The 20,450-nt window shown below is 29.2% G+C and overlaps 3 protein-coding genes across 4 annotated transcripts; 2 read left to right on the forward strand and 1 right to left on the reverse strand.

Moving 5' to 3' along the window:
• The first annotated feature begins 4,465 nt into the window (after positions 1-4,465).
• LOC139895779 (protein ENHANCED PSEUDOMONAS SUSCEPTIBILITY 1) lies at positions 4,466-6,118 on the forward strand. The gene has a single exon (XM_071878316.1). The coding sequence runs from the start codon at positions 4,501-4,503 to the stop codon at positions 5,965-5,967; it is 1,467 nt and encodes a 488-aa protein (XP_071734417.1). The 5' UTR covers positions 4,466-4,500; the 3' UTR covers positions 5,968-6,118.
• Positions 6,119-8,133: 2,015 nt separating this feature from the next.
• LOC139895780 (uncharacterized) lies at positions 8,134-11,394 on the forward strand. 2 transcript variants are annotated; one of them, XM_071878318.1, is made up of 3 exons: positions 8,134-9,491; positions 9,706-9,778; positions 11,366-11,394. In XM_071878318.1, the coding sequence occupies exon 1, from the start codon at positions 8,412-8,414 to the stop codon at positions 9,009-9,011; it is 600 nt and encodes a 199-aa protein (XP_071734419.1). In that variant the 5' UTR covers positions 8,134-8,411; the 3' UTR covers positions 9,012-9,491; positions 9,706-9,778; positions 11,366-11,394. The 2 variants fall into 2 exon arrangements, with proteins under 2 accessions (XP_071734419.1, XP_071734418.1); XM_071878317.1 differs by lacking the exon at positions 11,366-11,394 and having other exon boundaries at positions 9,706-9,838.
• A 1,635-nt stretch (positions 11,395-13,029) lies between these two features.
• LOC139895781 (WUSCHEL-related homeobox 5) lies at positions 13,030-13,668 on the reverse strand. The gene is made up of 2 exons (XM_071878319.1): positions 13,356-13,668; positions 13,030-13,259 (listed from the first exon to the last, which is right to left on the reverse strand). The coding sequence occupies exons 1-2, from the start codon at positions 13,666-13,668 to the stop codon at positions 13,030-13,032; spliced, it is 543 nt and encodes a 180-aa protein (XP_071734420.1).
• Positions 13,669-20,450: the final 6,782 nt, after the last annotated feature.

A 20,450-nucleotide genomic window follows, 5' to 3' on the forward strand; every position in this document is an offset into this window, starting at 1 on the left:
TTTATCTTCTCAATACATTGAATTCACATGACTTGTCACTTTCACATTACTACACCGTTAATTTTTAATCATTCATCAGTTACATTTTATAATGTTATACATTATGGTATTTCAAAATAAATGTTATACATTACAATATTTCAAAACAAGTTTAGATATGCGAATAAAATTAATAATGTACAAACTACATTTGTTTAAAAATCAGTTGAACGTTTCCAACAACGGTATATAGCTACTGTCTTCCATTAGATTTGGGTACTGTTTGTGTCCTGAGCCGTTTTTCTTTAATGCTCTAAATTTACGTCGTCTAAGAGAAGTGGAGAGACGAAACGCTTTATTTAACTTTTGTTTTGTCTTTTTTTTTCTTTTTCTATTTATTGTTTTTTTTTTCTTTTGATGTGAAGGTAAATGTGTTATTTGGTTCGATTTACGATTTTTCTATGTTTTATTCGGTTTCAAATAGTGAATGAGTCCAAACAAATATTCAAAGTCTTCGAACAGTTGAATCATTCAGTTATCCGAATAAACAGATCGAAGTTTTCTCATGCAAATAATCTTAATCTACCCATAGGAGCGCCATTCACGGCGTGTGATACCTCGCAAAACATGTGCCAAATGCTAGCCAATTTTTAGTGCCAAAACATGTTTACCTCGCCAACTATTTTGTGAATTTATAGCATAATCGTTATATACCAATATTCTCATCATTGCTTTAATATTTTGTATCTATAGCTTTAACTAGTTGGGCGACTTGGCTTTACGCCGGTTCTTCACCCTTGATTAAAATTAATTACATAGCCAATTATTGAGAAAGTAACTATTTATCATTTTTTTTGTTTTATTTTTCGTTTTGTCGAGGAAGGACCCAAAATAGTTATGTGATTGAGTTGTATCAAGCGTGAAAATAATTATTCATCATGTTTTATTTTAGTTTTCGTCTTGTCGAGAGAAAAGACTCAAATGCTCAATTAATAAAGTGTGACTTACATCAACGATTGGTACAAACTATTTAATAAAATAGGAAAAACTATTTATATATAATATATATATATATATATATATATATATATATATATATATATATATATATATATATATATATATATATATATATATATATATATATATATATAACAACAATAAAACGGTTATTAAAAAATGAGTTACGTGGTTAATTTGTAATAAGAAAAATAGTTAAACGATAATAAAGTGAAATATTATGTGATTAATTTAATAATAATAATAATAATAATAATAATAACAGTAATAATAGTAATAATAATAATAATGATGATGAATAGTTATTATATAATAAAAGTTATGTGGTCAATTTATAAAGAATGAGAAGTTTTATGGGTATGTTATTAAATGTGAAAAATTTGTGGTAAGTTTATAAAAATTATAAAGTTAAATATTATAAAGAGTGGGGTTGAATTATAAAAAATTAAAAGTTTGTTGTAAATTTGTTAGAAAATACACTATTCATTTAATAATAATAATAATAATAATAATAATAATAATAATAATAAAAATGAAAATAATAATAATGATGATGAATAGTTATTATATAGTAAAAGTTATGTAGTCAATTTATAAAAAATGAGAAGTTTTATGGGTAAGTTATTAAATGTGAAAAGTTTGTGGTAAGTTTATAAAAATTATAAAGTTAAATGTTATATAGAGTGGGATTGAATTATAAAGAATTAAAAGTTTGTTGTAAATTTATGAAGTTTAGAAAGTCCACTATTCATTTGACCTTTGCCTTTTAAATATATAGATAAATATATAGATAAATATATATAAATGGATTTCTTTGATTAATATAGTCGGTTTATGTGATGGTGAGTGAATGTGCAATTGTAGTGTCATGTGATGAGTGAGTGATAGATTATAGAGGGTATGTAACGACGCGAGAGAAAAGGTTTTCGTTTACAGCTATGGAGTGAAATCGCCGAGATAGAATCTTTGCTTTTCCACTCGAACAATAACCGAGACCAGAGCAAGTAAGAGAATCTACGGTGCATGAACTTTAAAAATCGCATGATTGTATCAGATTGTATCCCCTTTGTGTCTCGAAAGAAGATGCTAGCATGATCTTGATATAAACAATATGTTATTCCTTTCGTCCTAATTTAATAGTCCCTAAAAAATACACAGTTTATGTTGTATTTTTGTTCACTTTTCTATTCTATCACTTAATGTTTACGTACCATTTTGATTTTTTGCATTTATAAAGTAAGGGTATAATTTTTTTTTAGTCCCTCAAATATTTAATTGGATTTTTCAAATCCTTTTAATTGTATAATTTGGCAATCTGTGTCCCTCCGTCTACATGCCGTCTAAATTGGCCGTTAAGTGCCGTCAAGTGATTAACAAGTGATGGGCATATTCGTTTTATTATTTTATTTCAGCCTTTTTTCCTCTATTGGTCCCCCGTTTTTAAAATGTTTTGTTAGGGTAAATCATTCTTATTTTTAAGTTATAAATTTATAATATAACTATAACTATATTTACTTTATAAATTCTTATAATATAATTATATTTACTTTTCTTTAATTTAATATAATCCGTATTTTTAATTTTATTTATCTACTTTATGCATTTAAAGAATTCAAAAATTCAATTAAAATTTTGAGAAACTTGATTTGCAATTTTAAGTAAAAATGAAGGACCAACGTATAAAAAAATTGAGAATTTTTACCAAAATAAGAATAGAAAATATTTGACAAAATTGCTCATTTCGTCCTTGTATTTTTCACTTTTTGTCCATTTTATCCTTGTGTTTTATCTTCTGCATTTTTCATCCTTAAAAGCATTTTAAAGTCTCAATTTCATCCATCACCCTAACGAAGGTTAACTGAGTCCGTTAAACTATTCACAGGGACTATCCACGTAATCTTTAACTAATTAAACTACAAAAGTCAATTCATTCTTCCTCTCATGATTTGTGGCATTTCAAAACCTTCAAATAATTTTATCTTTTTAAAATTATCTTTTTAAAAATTATCTTTTCAAATAATTTAACTTACATGTACGTTGCTGATATTTTTTCCCTTTTAATTTGATCATTGTTGCATATATACTACTCTAAAGTATTTTTTATGATTCTTTTATACTATCGATTAGAAAATTTTGAAAATATGAAAGTTACAATAACTTATTAACTTACAAGGAAGGATATGGAAAAGCTATTTTTGATACTTTTTAGTTAATAAAATATATATGTAATCTTGGTTGAGTGTAAATATTTTTATTGTTATATCTTGTAAAAGAGTTTCTTAATTCACTGTTAGTTTTATCATAAAACTTTATTAATTATAATTTTAATCATAAAGATTAGAAATATTCTCATTATAATCACTGTGATGGTCTTATTTCTTTTATTTATTTATTTATTTATTTATTTATTATTATTTTATTTTTTTGATGTAGGTTAAGGAAGAACCTGAAATCGAGGACAAGTCCACAACGATCAGGGTAGAACAAAATCTTGAAAGCGCTCCTACGTGCAATCATAAGGTGATTTGGCTAATAAATAAATAATGGGTGTGTGTAATATTTTATTTTTTTTTTGGTGAAAAAAATTAAACTTATATGTAGTATAAAACAATAAAGATAATCATTAAAAAGATTGAATCATTTTGAAATGCCACAGAAAGAATGAATTGATTTTTATAATTATATTATATATTCATTTGAAAAACACAACAAGACAAAAAAAAAAAAAATGAACTATTCATTTGAAACTTAAATGCAATTTCTTCAACTACAACCCTCCATCTTTACATATAGTAGCTTTTTTGATAGCGACGTTTTTTAATATATATATATATATATATATATATATATATATATATATATATATATCATTAAATCTAACATAATAACACAATTACATAAGTGGTTGGGTGGCTTGGTTGCCTTTATTGTTTCCAGATAGGTGCAGGTTCGATTCTTGCAGGGGGCGTTTTTTTTTTTTTTTCGGCTAGCGATTTTGGGCCTAGCGAAGTGGGCCAACCTGAATACGCGTTTTTTTTTTCGGCTAGTGATTTTGGGCCTAGCGAAGTGGGCCAACCTGAATACTTGTTTAATAAGTTTAAGATTACGTAAATAGTCCATGTGAATAGTTTTAACGAACTCGGTTAACCTTCGTTAAAGTGAGTGATGAAGTTGAAACTTTAAAATACTTTTAGGGATGAAAAATGCAGAAAATAAAATATATGAATGATACGGGCTAAAAGTGAAAAATAAAGGAACTTGACAATTTTGTCAAAATATTTACATGAACATAAACACCAAAACCTGTGATAGACACGTGCCTGCCAGTCGGAGCTTCTAATTCTATTTTAAGTCAACTCGAACCAGAATCAAGTTTGTAAATTCATGTTCATGAACCCATCACACGATTCACACCTATATAAACCCACTACATTCACCCCATTTTCATCACACACTCACTGATTCATTTATAAACACCATCTAAAAAACAACTAATCAATCATGCCTTGTGAACCAACAATGACAACTCTCACTCAAATCATTTCAAAAACAACCGTTTATCCGACAACTAAATCCACTCTTCCAAACCTTAAACTATCTACTTCGGATCTTCCTATGTTATCCTGTCACTACATCCAAAAAGGTAACCTCTTCCTCCAACCACCAATTCCGTTCTCCGACCTCGTACATCGTCTCAAACAATCCCTCTCAATCACCCTCACTCACTTCCCTCCACTCGCCGGCCGTCTCGTAACCGATTCCAATGGTTACATCTACATCACGTGTAACGACTTCGGTGCACAATTCGTGCACGCGAATGCAACTCATGTAAGTGTAAACGACATCGTTTCATCTCTCCATGTTCCCGATGTTATTAAAACGTTCTTCGCGTTTGATAGAATGGTTAGTTACGACGGGCAGTTTAACCCAATTTTAGCGGTTCAAGTAACCGAGCTAAACGACGGCGTTTTTATTGGGTTTTCCGTAAATCACGCGGTTGTTGATGGAACATCGTTATGGAATTTTATTAATACGTTTGCCGAAATATGTAATAAGGGTTTGAATTTAAAACAGAAACAACCGAGCTTTGAACGTGACTCGATTATGATCTCACCAGCGGTGTTAAAAATCCCGGATGGTGGCCTGAAAGTGACGTTTGACGAACACGCGCCATTGTGCGAGCGCGTGTTTAGTTTTAGTAGAGAATCAATATTGAAACTGAAAAACACCACAAACAACAGGAAAAAATTAAGTTGTTACGGAAACGGAGAAATTAACGTTAACGCCGTTGAAATAATGGGGAAACAGAAAAATGATATTCCAATTAACGATTCAGTAACGGAGTTAATTGGTAATTGGATACGAAACGCAGTTGTAACAAAACCCCAACCCGTTTCTGAAATTTCATCTTTTCAATCAGTTTGTGCGTTGTTATGGCGTGCGGTAACACGTGCAAGAAAATTCGAAAATAGTAAAACGACAACGTTTCGAATGGCGGTTAATTGTAGACACAGACTTGAACCGAAACTTGACCCGTATTATTTCGGTAATGCGATACAAAGCATTCCGACATACGCGACAGCTGGCGATGTGTTATCGCATGATTTGAAATGGTGTGCAGAACAATTGAATAAAAATGTTTTGTCTCATGACGACACGATGGTACGTCGTTTTGTGAATAATTGGGAAATGGATCCGAAGTGTTTTCCGTTGGGTAACCCAGATGGAGCTATGTTGACGATGGGGAGTTCACCGAGGTTTCCGATGTTTGATAATGATTTTGGGTGGGGGAAACCGGTGGCGGTGAGAAGTGGGAGGGCGAATAAGTTTGATGGGAAGATATCGGCGTTTCCCGGGAAGGATGGTGGTGGGAGTGTGGATTTGGAGGTGGTGCTTTCGCCGGAAACAATGGCGGAATTGGAATTGGATAGTGAGTTTATGCAGTATGTTTCAGGGTTGACTTGTTGATAGTGATTTGGTATTTTGTTTGTTTGTGAAGTAGCAGTATTATGTTTATGTTTTGTTTTATTTCATGGTTTGCTTTAACTGTTACACAAGAATAAGATAAAATGTTATGGAACATGTAATTGTAATTTATTCTAATCCTAATCCAAATTTTAGCTAATCTTCTATTTTTAATCATTTCCTAGAGATAATTATTATATTATCAACCGTACATTTATATTTATATTTATTTATATATTTATATTCATGTTTCAAGTCTTTCTTAAAAAAGAAATAAAGAAAAATTCAAATAAAACTATCCACATGTCTTGATAAATATTTAATGTGTAAGGAAACCTAAAATAATGTTTACTCTTTCATTGTCAAAGACAAAATAACAAAAATTTATATAACGGAGTGTATACATATCATTGATTGATGTAGGTGTGGGTGTTGAATATATGATTTCAAACCGATTAATTTAAATCGGACCAAATGAAAATTGAATAAAACTAAACTAAATTTTAATTTGATTTATGTATGTTTCGGTTCAGTTTTTAAACTTAAATTTAGTATATGGTTCCATTTTCACTTTTACATTCTTGAATTAAGTTTAACTGAAATCCAAATTCAAAATCGAATTCAACTAATTTTATATTAAATGATTATTATACATAGACAAAAAACCTTTTTCGAAGTTATGTCGAATTCAAAATCGATTTCTTATAATTATTTTGGTTAAATTAAGATTTTTCGAGTTTAACTGAAACCTAATCAGACCCGAATTCGGTTTTCAGTTCGGTCTTGAAATGAAATTCGGTTTCGATTTTCGGTTTTGCGTACAAAATTTCTAGAATTAAATAAACCAAATGGAATAGACTAAGAAAACGAAATATCGAATTGATGAACACCCCTATGTCTTATTATAAAATAAGAAATTCAAAGACAAATGTAAAATGGAACAGAGGCAATAATAGTTAAAGAGCATTAAAAATCATTTTCTTAAACTGCATTTTTCATGCGGACAAGAAACTTACAAAATATATTTAGAACTCGGTATATTCATATAATTTTCATCAGATATCAAATAATACAAAAAAAATATCAGAAACAACGTTGAATAATAAATATTTTCAAAAGTCAAATATGATACTTATTTTAGATGGTGTAAATGAGCTGAACTACTCGAGCTCGATTTGTTAAAAACTCGATTCGAGCCGAGCTTAAACAAGTTAGAGCCTGAGCTCGAGCTTATTTTAAGGATCGATTACTAAACGAGCTCGAGTTTTTTTATATCGAACTTGAACAAGCTTGGGAGCCTTTACGAGCTTTTCATTTATATACATTAACTAATGTTTTTGTCTAATAACATACTCCGTACCAAATAATTGCATAATAGTTACTACGTATTATTTTTATGAAATATAAAATATAATAAGTAAATCCTATCCTATTATATATGATTAAAAAGTAAGCAATAAATAAAATAAATATCGAAATTAATAGTAATAATAATAATAATAATAATAATGATAATAATAATAATAATAATAATAATAATAATAATAATAATAATAATAAATAAACGAACCGAGTTCGGACTTCCTTAAAATTAGACAAGCCGAACTCAAGTTTTCTATCTGCTAGGCTCGAACCGAGCCGAGCTCCAGCTCGACAAATTCTAGATAGAACTAGATTTTCGCAGGACGAGTTTCAAAGAGTTTTTAGTTTGAAACGGTTTCACTTTCAAGATGTATGGTTGGAGATGCCAGGCATCGATGAAGTAGAGGAGTTGAAAAAACATCAGTTCTTGTAAAATCGATTGTGTGTTCATAAATAGAACAAAGAATGTGAAAATAAAACTAAATAAATGGTGATGTGATTAGTAAACAGATAAAGTTTTTTTATGTTCTTAACAATGCTATTATGCGACCGTTAACCATTTTCCATGTCTCTACCAATATAAGAAGCTAGGGAGATTTGAATTTGATACTTTTTGATAGAACATTACTTGGAGAGTTTTAATATTTAAAAAAAAAACCAATATATCATGCCAAAATAAAGCAAAAAACTGAATTTTGGGCCTAAACTTCACAATAGAGTCAAAGCCCACGACTTGATACAATTCTAGAGACCGGTCTTTAACATCGAGATTCACAATAACTTTTCAAACACTCGATTTAGAGGAAAGTAACCAGAAAACAGAAATCGAACTGATCGTGCTCATCCCCCAAAATGTTACTTTTCAACCCTAATTTTTTAGCCTAAAGAATGAGACTATAAGCTGAACATTTCAATCCCCAATTTTTTCTAATTTATGTGATTAATCGCTTCTGACGTGGGTTTAATTGGATTCTACTACAAATCACAAGTTCCGCGGTGTATACAGCATCGTTACTGGCAGGTTGCTTGGATGCATACAAAGTGTTCGACGAAATTACTCAGTGAAGTTTTTAGGTGCACCAAAAATGAGACGAGGGAGATCAAAGAACCCGATAGCGATTGTTATCGTATTCGTTTTAATTTCATGTTTTTTGGTTTTGATCCTTTCTGTTCTTAGGCTCCCAGATGCATCATCTGGTAATAACTCCAACACTTCAATCAAACTCGATCAAATTAGCAAATTTGCAGGTAACAATGTCATGATAGGAAAATTTGGTGAAATGATGATCGAAATGCTGCCTCAAGATCTTTCATTTACTATATTCATTCCATCAGAAAACGCATTTGAGCATGATTTGAAATTGAATGTTAATGATAGTCTGGTGGGTGAGAAAGCCAATGATACGTACGCAATACTTACGCGTGTATTGAGCTTCACAGTTGTCCCTTGGAAAATCGTTTCGAAATCTGTACGATATGGTGAAGAGATAGTTTGTGATTCGTTATCGGGTTTTAAATTATATGTATCAAAAGATGCAGATGAAATGCTTGTGGTTAACAGTGTTAGATCAAAACGTGTAGATTTGAGGAAGGGGGAGATGGTTATACATGTTATGGATAGCGTGATTATGGAAGCTGAGTTTGAGCAATCTGTTCGACCTGATGATGATGAAGATCAAGACTAATAGATACATAGTTAGAGTTCAGATTTCAATATGCTTCTTTGACTGTAACTCTTGTTTTAATTTTTTTTTTCAGGTAGATATAACGTGGTTGATGTATACTTGTATAGTTCATAGTCTCACTGAGACAAAGTTTAGTAAGCAGCAGAGCAGGTGAATTGTTACTGTTTTTATCACTATAGCCACAAAAGTTACATGTAATTTGGTTTTATAGTTTTATTTTATGGATTCAAATTTAGCTGCAGTGTTTCATTGTTTCATTTTATTTCATGGTTTCAAGATTAGCTGCAGTTTTATAATTTTAATATGTTGCAGCTGCAGTGTTTTATATTCTATTCCGTGACTGTGGTAACTCAATTCACAGTTATTATTTTAATAAATTGCATTACATTTTATGGTAAATCAATTCACAGTTATTTAAATAATTGCAGCACATTTTGTGGCTAGAAGTTTATATGAGGCTAGAGACGTACTCAGAAACATGTAAGAGTAGTAGAACCTTGATCATTTAACTAGAGTAACAATCAATTTAATCAAAGAGTTAACAGAATTTATAGGTTAATGGCCTGCTAAACATACACGATAAAGAATTGGGTTAATTACCAAACAATGATTAAACATTATTTTTAACATGAGCCAAAAGATTCTCATGTGTAATTGTGTATTAACTTCCCAGATTCCTGGTTTAAATTTGCAGGAATACTGGCAAAGTTTTATACCAGCATCATCCATCTCATCACCACTATTGGCAACAACCGAACATTAACTAGGTACAAATACCTCATTCATCTTTTTTAGAAGTAACTAGTTTACGAACCCTCGCTTCGCGCCGGTGTTTCGGTTTTTAATGTATTTTATTGTCTTTAGTTTGTAAAATTATTTCGTGGCTAACGATGATGTCGTTAAAGCGCAACTCGAGTCGAACTAAAAAGTATAATTCGTGAAAGATTTAAATGTTATTTTAAATTAACAATATATTTGCATCTCCGCGTTTTGCTATGGAGTTGTCGACTTTTAAAAATTTAACGCAAAATCAACGTGTATGAATAGTACCTCAAATATTTAGCGCTTTTTAACAAGCATCCGTTTTGCGTATAGTTAGTGACATTGTGTTCCTAAAATTATTTTGAGGTTAACGATGGTGTCGGAAAAATTTAACTCGTTGCGAGCGAGAAGATATGATCCGTTGAATATTTGGGTGGAGTTTAGTTAAAAAAAAATTTTAAAATGGTTATTTGACACTTTACCTCCTGTTTGGAGGGCCGATTTTAATTTTTGAACAAAGTTTGGGGTTTTTTTTGGAAAAAGGGAAAAAAAGGTGAAAACAAAAAAAATAATAAAAAAAAAGTGAAAGGACGAAATATATTATATAATATTATTATAGTTATAATAAATAATAAATAATAATTGGGAGGCGAATCGGGTCAGGTCGGGGTAAGGGGGAGGCGAATCGGGTCGGGTCGGGTCGGGGTAAGGGCGTAGGGTTGGGGGTTGTTTTGTATTTTCTCGAGGGTGTGGGGTTTTTTAGTAAAATTGAGGAGGGAGCCGATTCGTACGTTGGATAAAGTTTGAGGTCCTTAGTGTGAGATTGAGATAGTCCAAATGGTACTATTCATTTAGTCCAAATGATACTATTCATTTGGACTATCTCAATTAGATATTATCATTTGGACTATCTCAATTAGATATGTAGGATAATATATCTGAAAATTTAGGCTGTGAGCCAGACAGATTCTTGCATATATATATATATTACTGTAGTATATTAGTTACAGGCGGCAGTGAAGAAATAACTAGCAACCATGATTTCTCTTTCGTATGATTTAGCATATCAGACCAGATAATATGCCATAGTGTTCATTCAATTTAACAACTCGTTTAGTTTAATGAAATACAAGTAAATTGGGCAGCTATCTTAGTACCTTTATCATTGAGCATTGAGCGTTGAATTTGGAAGACAGTTGAAAATTTCATTTACTGATCTCAGCGTAGCCTATACAATCAACTCTCAAATAATTTGTCATAAAATTAAAACCAAAATTGTATACACATACACATAGTGCAGATGTACATTCTTTCGTATCCAATCAAATTATCAAAAACTTAACTTTATATGCATACTTGCATTCGCATAACGTAAACAATTTCGCACAAAAATCAAAAAATATCGCATAGAAATTGAAACCTTTTAAAAAAGTGTATTTAGGTACATACTTAGCCTAGAATCAAACCCAAATTATATACAGTTATACACACGAATATTTTCGCATGACATATAAAATTTAGCATAAAATTAGAAGTTATGGGACAAAATCAAAATTTTCAGAAAAAGTGAAGAAATTTTTTTGCAAAAACAGTTTATGAAGCAGTTACCTGTATAGAGAGTAGATGAAAAGCAAGTTTGTGTTGGAGAGTTGGGTCCTTCAATGAAAGAAGGGGGCAAGACAAAATTCAGTGATTATGTAATTAGTTTATTTATAAAATATAGTTATATTGACTATGTAATATGTAATTATATACTAGTGTTATGAGCACGTGTTGCACGGTAGTTGTACAAATTAGTATTATATAACGTTGTAGTTATATTTTATCAAATGTATAATACAAGTAAAATAAAAAATTTATTTAATACTAGTAATATTTGTATAGAAATCATTCGTATTGAATACCAACGTGAGCCCGTGCATTCCACGACAATTGTATATATTAGTATTCGATAACGACAGTATTGATACTTGTCAAATGTATGAAAAAACCATTTATTACTAATAACATTTATATCGAAAATATTAGCATTGAATAGTAAACACTTAGATTATGAAACCGTTTATGTGGTATATTGTTTATTTAATAAATATAAATATAGTAGTCTTTGATTATTAAAATATTAAGTTTATGATATTTTTAAATAATATATCAAAAGATAGAAAACTAGTAATCCGTAGACATGTATAGCTCCATAATACAGAGTAATATTTTTGCAGTCCTTTTTAGTAGATACCCTTCTTTATTAATACAGTTGGTGAACTCGAACGTTAAAGTGATATTTTACGATTACATGGAAAAAGATTTATTAATGTTAATGAATAAATACAAGTAAAAGGAGTTATTTTATAAAGTTATTATTATTTAATTAAGTTTAATTAAAAAAATGACACATATGATTGTTTAAATTAATTTAATTAAAAAATTGACACGTAAGATCATGAGCCTGTGTAATGTATAGAATATAGATAGATAGATAGGTATGAGTTTACATAAATACACAATTTTAGGGGTCCGTAAAGCCCATTGAACATTATTTGGGCCGGTATTAGATACATAATTCGCCTGTCTTAGCACATCGTTATTATTTTATTATATTTATGATTTTAAACTTGATTAAATTTATTAGAAAATAAATAATCCTTTTTAATAGTAGGAGTAATTTTTTTCATTTATATTAAATAATAAAATAAATAATAATAATAATAATAATAATAATATTAATTTTTATACTACGTATATAGTTAATTAAGGTTACAAATATGAAATTAAACTTAATTATAGTAACACTAATTAGCCAGAGCCGTCAGAGTTATTTTAAACATTATGCTTAAAATATCAAAAAACTTGGAGCTTAATTTCATCCACGTGACAATGGTAATGTATGACTTGAAATATCATGACTTCCGGAGTTAGAGTTATATCAAGTATGAGAGTTATATCAAGTATGGTCTATGGACTTACATTTCATTCATTTGAATATGTTTTATTATTAAAGCTATAAATATTACGGAGTAGTAAGAAATACTTTGTAGATACAACTACTCAGATGTTAGAACTAACTTTTTTTTTTTTTTTTAATGGCAATGGTTACAACTATTTGTTTACTTTGCTTTTCGTTGTAATTATAAGATCGAATAGAAGATGTTACAACTGAAAACAAGCACTATATCATTCAAACAAAACATACAATCAACGTTAATGTTTGTTCAAATATATTTAAAACTTCGATCTCATGATGATCACCTAATTTTTTTTACATGAAACTTAAACGTAGATCTAAAGATGGTCGACAATGATAATGATTTTCCATTTCCGTTCCACATGTATACATCTTCATGTATGGCGACGTGTTTTCTTTACATTCAGCGTTTGTGAACACTCTTGCCTTTTCAGCTGGCTGATGAGCAGAAAAGTCAAGTGAGTTCACAGGAAAAAGCTGCAACGTCTCAATCACCTTTTCTGAATCCGTCATATCAGCAAAATCTATTCACACAAGAAAAGCTAATAAGTCCTCACACAAAATGAATATTAATAATACATAAATAAACACAATATTTCAAAAATAATATTTGTACTTACCTTGTTTTGCAACATTAAGGTCATTTTGATCATGTTCAACATAAACGCGGCGACGTTTTTGTCTTTCCCTAGCCTTATGATTTTGAAACCAGTAAAAAACATTTTTACTCTCTATCTTTCCATAAAAACTCAACTGGGAAGATATTTTTTGTATTTGATCAGTGGTAGGGGTTCGTAAACCCGACCTGAACAAATCTGTCAAGACTTTGACTTGTTCGTTGGTCGGGTTCCATCTACCACACTTAGCGCCACTAGCGGCGGCGCCACCACCACGACTAGTTTTGAGACCAAAGCCTGACATTCCCTCATCCATATTTAGATTTCTGAAAATGGTTCTTTTATTGTTTTTTGATCAGTTTCTGAACTGAAAAGATGCAGTGTACGTGTTGGTGCATTATATAGTACAGTTTAGGGAATATTTAATTAGAAAATAATAAAGTAAGTGGAGAAAAATAAGGTTTTTGTTGAGTAGTGTGTTAATTAATACTAATATTCTAATAGTGCTTTGAATATAGGAAAGAGATGGGAGACTTTTGAGGGTTTGATCGATTTATTTATTACAAATGTTTTTGTAGGTTTGGTTTTTTGTGTAATAATCTTTGATACAGATAGACATGCAATAAGCAGCAAAACTTGAAGTTTAGGTTGTCTCAAGGGTGAACTTGTAACTACCACTTCAAAGTTGCAGGTTGTGTGTATGATGTATATTCATGTTCTGAGTTTTTTAACGGCTTGAGAGTTGTAGGTGATCTTAAACCATCGTAAAATAACTTAATGTTTTCTGTACTAATATCTTCACATGAGCTTCAAACTACAATAACAATGCACTTCGAATTGGACAGAAAAAGTCCGAAAGGATTACAGAGTAACTCTGTTAAATTACGTATGTACTCTAGATAAAATATTCATCCTCGAATAACATGATAGGAAAATCCCCTCCATCTACTTGTTTATAGTTTTTAAAGTACAACTTGTACTTATATTGAAAGCCACTTTGATCCAATACTTATTATGTTTATCCAAATATTTCTATATATATATATATATATATATATATATATATATATATATATATATATATATATATATATATATATATATATATATATATATATTGGTGAGAAATTTCAATAAATTTGAAGAGAAAATGATATCAGTTTTTATAAGTAGTTAAGTTTAGAGTAGTACGACGTACTCCGTATAAAATTCACACATTGGGTGGGAAAAAGTAGAAGCATTGGAAATGGTTAATGTTAGTGTCTGAAAGTCAAAGATTGAATTGTCTGTTTTGATTTGGAGGGTTGTGAATTGAGATCAGTGTTCCCTGATTACTCTTCAAATTAGGGTTCATGAAAGGGTTGATGCAGCCAAACAAGAAAGAAAGTAAAATTGGCTTTTATGGTGTCATATGGTTATTTGTCTTTAAGCCTTTTGTTTGGTATAGTGAGACTTGCTTTATTTTTAGGGAACTTCAAAGATTAACACTTTGCATATTGGTTGTTGGATGTGTTTTGAGGAAATATAAGATACAGATTTGACCAAACATTTTTTGCAACTTATGATTTGTCCTTATTCACTACCATATGATCAATTTTCAAGTTTTGAAAATGTAAAAAGTTCAAATCAAAAGAAGCTCTTGCACAAATAATAGAGTTGTAGATACTTGACCATCTTCAAAAAGCTTGGGTTGAAGAGATAGATAGATATATATATATATATATATATATATATATATATATATATATATATATATATATATATATATATATATATATATATATATATATTGGTAGGATTAATAGGGAAGTAATCAATTGTAGGAAGCAGAGGGAAGCAATTTTTTTTTTTTTTTGTTTTTTTAAAAAAAACTTTCTTCACGAACATTATAGATTGGATGAAAATATGAACATTTAAAAAAGACATTTTGTGATAAATGTTTTTATTTTGGCGGGAAAACGCTCGAAGAAATAATATATAACAATTATCGTGTTTTTCTAGCGTATTTTGAGGGTTTAGAAATTATGATTTAGATATTATGGTTTAGAAATTTAGAGTTTAGGGTTTAGATTTAGGGTTTAGAAATTTAGGGTTTAGATTGAGTTTTTAACACGAACGGTTTAGATGTTAGGGTTTAGGGACCAAACCCAAAACACTAAACCCAAAACCCTAAACCCTAAACTGTAAATCGGGTTAAATTTTGACAAAAAGTACTTCATAAAACATGAAAAAAAATTAACATTCTTCACGATCAATATTATCTTGAATGTTATTTTTGTCGATCGTTTTTCCGCTCAAATAATAACATTCATAACGAAGTGTCTTTTTTAAATATTCAAATTTTCGTGTGATCTTGATACCTGAAAAAAATTCGAAAAGAACCAAAATATTTTTAAAAAAATTTGCTTCACCCACTTCCCTCCAATTGGTTACTTTCCCCTTGATCCTACCTATATATATATATATATATATATATATATATATATATATATATATATATATATATATATATATACATACATACATACATACATACATACTAGGTTTTAGAGCTCATACGTTGCAGAAGTGTGTAAAAAGTCGTGCAAAAACTGTAACAGATTATATCATTATATTAAGTAAATAGCGAAAGTAAATAAAATGTTAGAACCCGTGCGTTTCACGGGTGGGTAAAATAATCATGCAATTAATTGATTTTTTTACAAAAATTATTCTTTTGTGTTTATGGACCCGTGATGTTGACAAATTTTAAAAATTCTTTTGAGTTTAAGAGCCCATGGTGTTGACAAATTTTAAAAGTGGTTTTGAGTGGTGTTAGTAACTTAACGTCTACAATTTTTTTTATATCTCACCATTAATATCTTTTTAATTATATATAAATTATATAAAACGAAATATTTCGAGAAAATATGAGTTCATTGAAAATTTGAAATAGAACTTGTCACCTGAAAACACGTTAATAAGTCTAAGTTATATTTATTCTATAAATTATATATAAAGCTCAAAAATGATGATGTCATCATTAAGCTAATTACTCTTAAATTTTTCTAATAATGATGTCATAATTTTATATTAATTTAATTAAAAAGTAATACAAAATCTTTTATAAAAGAAAATACTAATCTCTCCTAAATTGTAAAATCTTCTATAAAACACCCAAATTTTAAAGCATATTGTACAATTTTTATATAATAATTGTATTTTAATTTTCTAAAAAAAAATTAAAAGGCATTTATTATTACTAATAATAATAATTATTATTAAAAATATAGATACTCAACTTTGAGCAAACTTTATTATTATTATTATTTACTTTTAATATATTATACTTATAATTATTATATTATTAATATTCAAATGTAGATTTTTTTACGAAATTAATTCCGTTAAATATGTATGCGAAAATACATGTCTCTATATATTTGTAAAAACAACGACAAGTTTCTTAGTAAAACGGGTCATTGAAATAAATGACTTTAGCATTTACATTCACTTAATACCTAAAACATGTCATTAAATTATTTCATTTATACAAACCCGTGATTTTACGGGTTTAAATATACAATATAAACAAAAAATGCATCCATAAAGGGTGCCTTGGTGGTTATTGATAGATATGATGTCGATGTTTTTAAATAATGAAATAAAATTACCGTAAATAGAGAAAAAACAAAGATATGTTAGCATGGTGGAAACAAAACAATTAGGAAAGTGAAATCAGAACGGTTGGGATATAATTACATTCAAGGTTGAAGAACTCGGAATTCGGGGAGTTCTCGGTGGGACAATTTTTAGGAGTTCTGGGAGAACTCGGGGAGAACTCGGGAGAAATCGGTGGTTGACTTTCGTTGACTTTTAATATAAATATATATTTTTGAATACATATATGTATAAATATTAGACTTTTGAGATAATTTCCAAGATTTGACCGATTTTTCCGAGAAATTGACGATTTGACCGAGAAGTTGACCGATTTTTTCGAGAAATCGGTCGTTGACCGATAAATTACGCGTTGACCGATTTTTTTGCCGATTCACAAACGAGTTCTCGCCAGAATTGAGTTTCCGAGTTCTCGCTGATTTTTTCCGATTTTTGCAACCATGATTACATTTATTTGTTAATTTATATATCAAATATGTGACTATATATGTAAATCTATATTTATATGTATATATTAAATTATAGTGACTAATTAATTCAATTTAATCACAAATTGACACGTAAGCAAAAACCTTTTTGATTTATATATATATATATATATATATATATATATATATATATATATATTTATGGTGAGGATTCATGGAGAACCAAGGGTAAGAGAGAACTTAGAGAACTCAGATAGAAAATTTTTTTCCCAATTTTTTTTTAGATTTTTTTTCTCGCTTTTTTTAGATTTTTTTTGTGCAGATTGACTTTTTTTTAGCAGATTGAGTTTTTATTGTGCAGATTGATTTTTTTAGTGTGCAGATTGACTTTTTTATTGTGCAGATTGATTTTTTTTGCAGATTGAGTTTTTTTTTTGTGCACATTAATTTTTTTATTGTGCACATTGAGTTTTTTTTGTGCAGATTGACTTTTGTTTGTGCAGATTGACCTTTTTTTGTGTAGATTAAGAAGTTTTTTTTGCAGTTTTTTTTGTAGATTGATTTTTTTTAAGATTCAAATTTTTTTTTCCACAAACTAAAGCTCAATTTGCACATAGATTGAAGCTCAATCTGCACATAAATTGAAGTTCAATCTATGAGTTCTATGGGTTCTCTCACCCTTAGTTCTCTTTAGATCCCTTCATTATATATATATATATATATATATATATATATATATATATATATATATATATATATATATATATATATATATATATATGGAAAAGATCCTGAGCTAAGAGGGGTCTTGGGGATACGTGATTTTGTTATTTTTATATCTTTAATTCTACAGTTTTGATTTTTAAAAAAAAAACGTCTGGTATCAATTTTCATTGTGTAGATTCATATTTTTTTAACTGACTTGTTAACATACATCTAATGTATGTTAACAGTTGTCCATACACCAGATATATGATAACAAAAAAAAAAAAAAAGAGAAAAAATGACTTTTAATTAATGAAAAACGGTGTTTAGGGTTTAGTGTTTAGATTTGGGGTTTAGAATGAGTTTTTATACTAACGGTTTAGAGTTTAGGGTTAGGGTTAGGGTTTAGAGTTTTGGGTTTAGGGCTTAATCAGATGTATGATAAGGTGCTTTCAAAATAAATAAAAAATTCCAAATCTACAGAATGAATACTATTCCTAGAAATTTGTATTTTTTAAATTGGAGCTGTAGAACTAAAGATATAAAAAAAAACAAAATCACTTATCTCCTTATCCCCAAATTAGTGTTTATCCTTTGATCTCTTCCCTATTATTTATATATATATATATATATATATATATATATATATATATATATATATATATATATATATATATATATATATAGGGAAGAGACCCGTGAAATTACGGGTTTATTAAATAATTTAAGTTTAAACATACAATTATCGAGAATACTTACCAAACCATTGAGAAATATAACTAAATCATTATAATTATAATGAGCAAAAATCAACGATCGCCTTATGTGGCTGTACCTGCATTCCACAAAAATCAAAATATAAAAAGGACAAAAGAAATTCAAACTCAAAACCACAATTATCTTTATTTTAACATTGCCACTATGAGTTTGACATGAACAAATTCATATTGTTAGCAAACATCATTAGCGGTTGGTAATAATATCTAGTTTTACAGTAACAAATCACATACCAATAGTGAATCATTATTTTATAGTTTTGACTACTCAGTCAATCGTTATTTTATAGTTTTTTCATCCTGGTGAACTAAGGTAAGAAGCTTTATACATAACCTGAAATGTTAACCAAAGTTGTATGTAACAATAATGAGCTACGATAAGAAAATATATGTAAAAGAGATCGAAGTAGAGGTGGTAAATTTGACCCGCTTTTGTGTTATCCTTTCATGCATAAAAAATTTAAAGCAACCCGTACATAAGGTAATGGGTTGTAATTGCCACCTAAATATACAGATATGTACCATACCTTCCCAGATATTCTATTTGTGCTACCACGTATGTCACATCCAGTAAGTGCCAACGATATAGACGATGCCTATGAAATAAACAAACTTTTAGCAAATGACATATGATATACGAAACACGATAGTAAAACAATTGTACAGTTAATAATTGATCATAACCTGATATTAATTTTGGCTTAATGTATCCCATCATTAGAAAACAGTAATGTCATAACATATCAATACCTCCAATACCAATAGAAATCAAGTCAATACTTATAAATTGCCAACACAAATAACTGCATTACTTACAAATGCTTATAATAATGAGAGAGATATGTATTGACTAAGAAAAACACACTTAAAAAGGTCAATTATTAAGCAAAAACTTAATAATGGAAGTGATCAACATAATTGAAATAACCTTTTATACGTAACATAAATATCTTTAAATTCCCGTCTTGAAGGTGGCATCATGATACGTAACATGTTAACAAAATCAGGATGACGTAACAGTCGGAGCAATTTAATGTCACGCAAAATTCGAATAGCATCGAATGAATGTTCGATAGGCTTTTCCTTTCTGTTTGTTCTTCAGGGCTTCTCCAGAGATCTGGGGTTAGCCTTGGCGGTTTAACTGGTATTTTGCAGGTTAGGTCCCTTTGTGACGGTTGTGATGATGCCCTGGCGGATTGTTGCGGTATCAGCGTTCTCCCGATCTCCGTTTGTTTCTGTCTATTAAGCTTTAGTTTGTATTTTTGATATAATATTTCCATTTGTTATAGCTTTTAGTCTAGCTTTATTTTTTAGTTAACGTGTTTTTTCACCCTGTTGGTGAGTCCATTTGCTCTATATGTTTAGCTTTACTAGGGCTCGTTATTGGATAATGTTGTATCGTTTGTACTGTTTAATTTTCGGATCAGTTATTAATGTTATCGTTTTTTTGCAAAAAAAAAAAAAAAAAATCGAATGAATGTCCAAATATGTTAGTTATTATTATTGCAACCATAAAGTCTATCTATTTA

Source organism: Rutidosis leptorrhynchoides, chromosome 3 (genome assembly GCF_046630445.1).
Source record: "Rutidosis leptorrhynchoides isolate AG116_Rl617_1_P2 chromosome 3, CSIRO_AGI_Rlap_v1, whole genome shotgun sequence".
In the NCBI taxonomy this organism is placed as follows: Eukaryota; Viridiplantae; Streptophyta; class Magnoliopsida; order Asterales; family Asteraceae; genus Rutidosis; species Rutidosis leptorrhynchoides.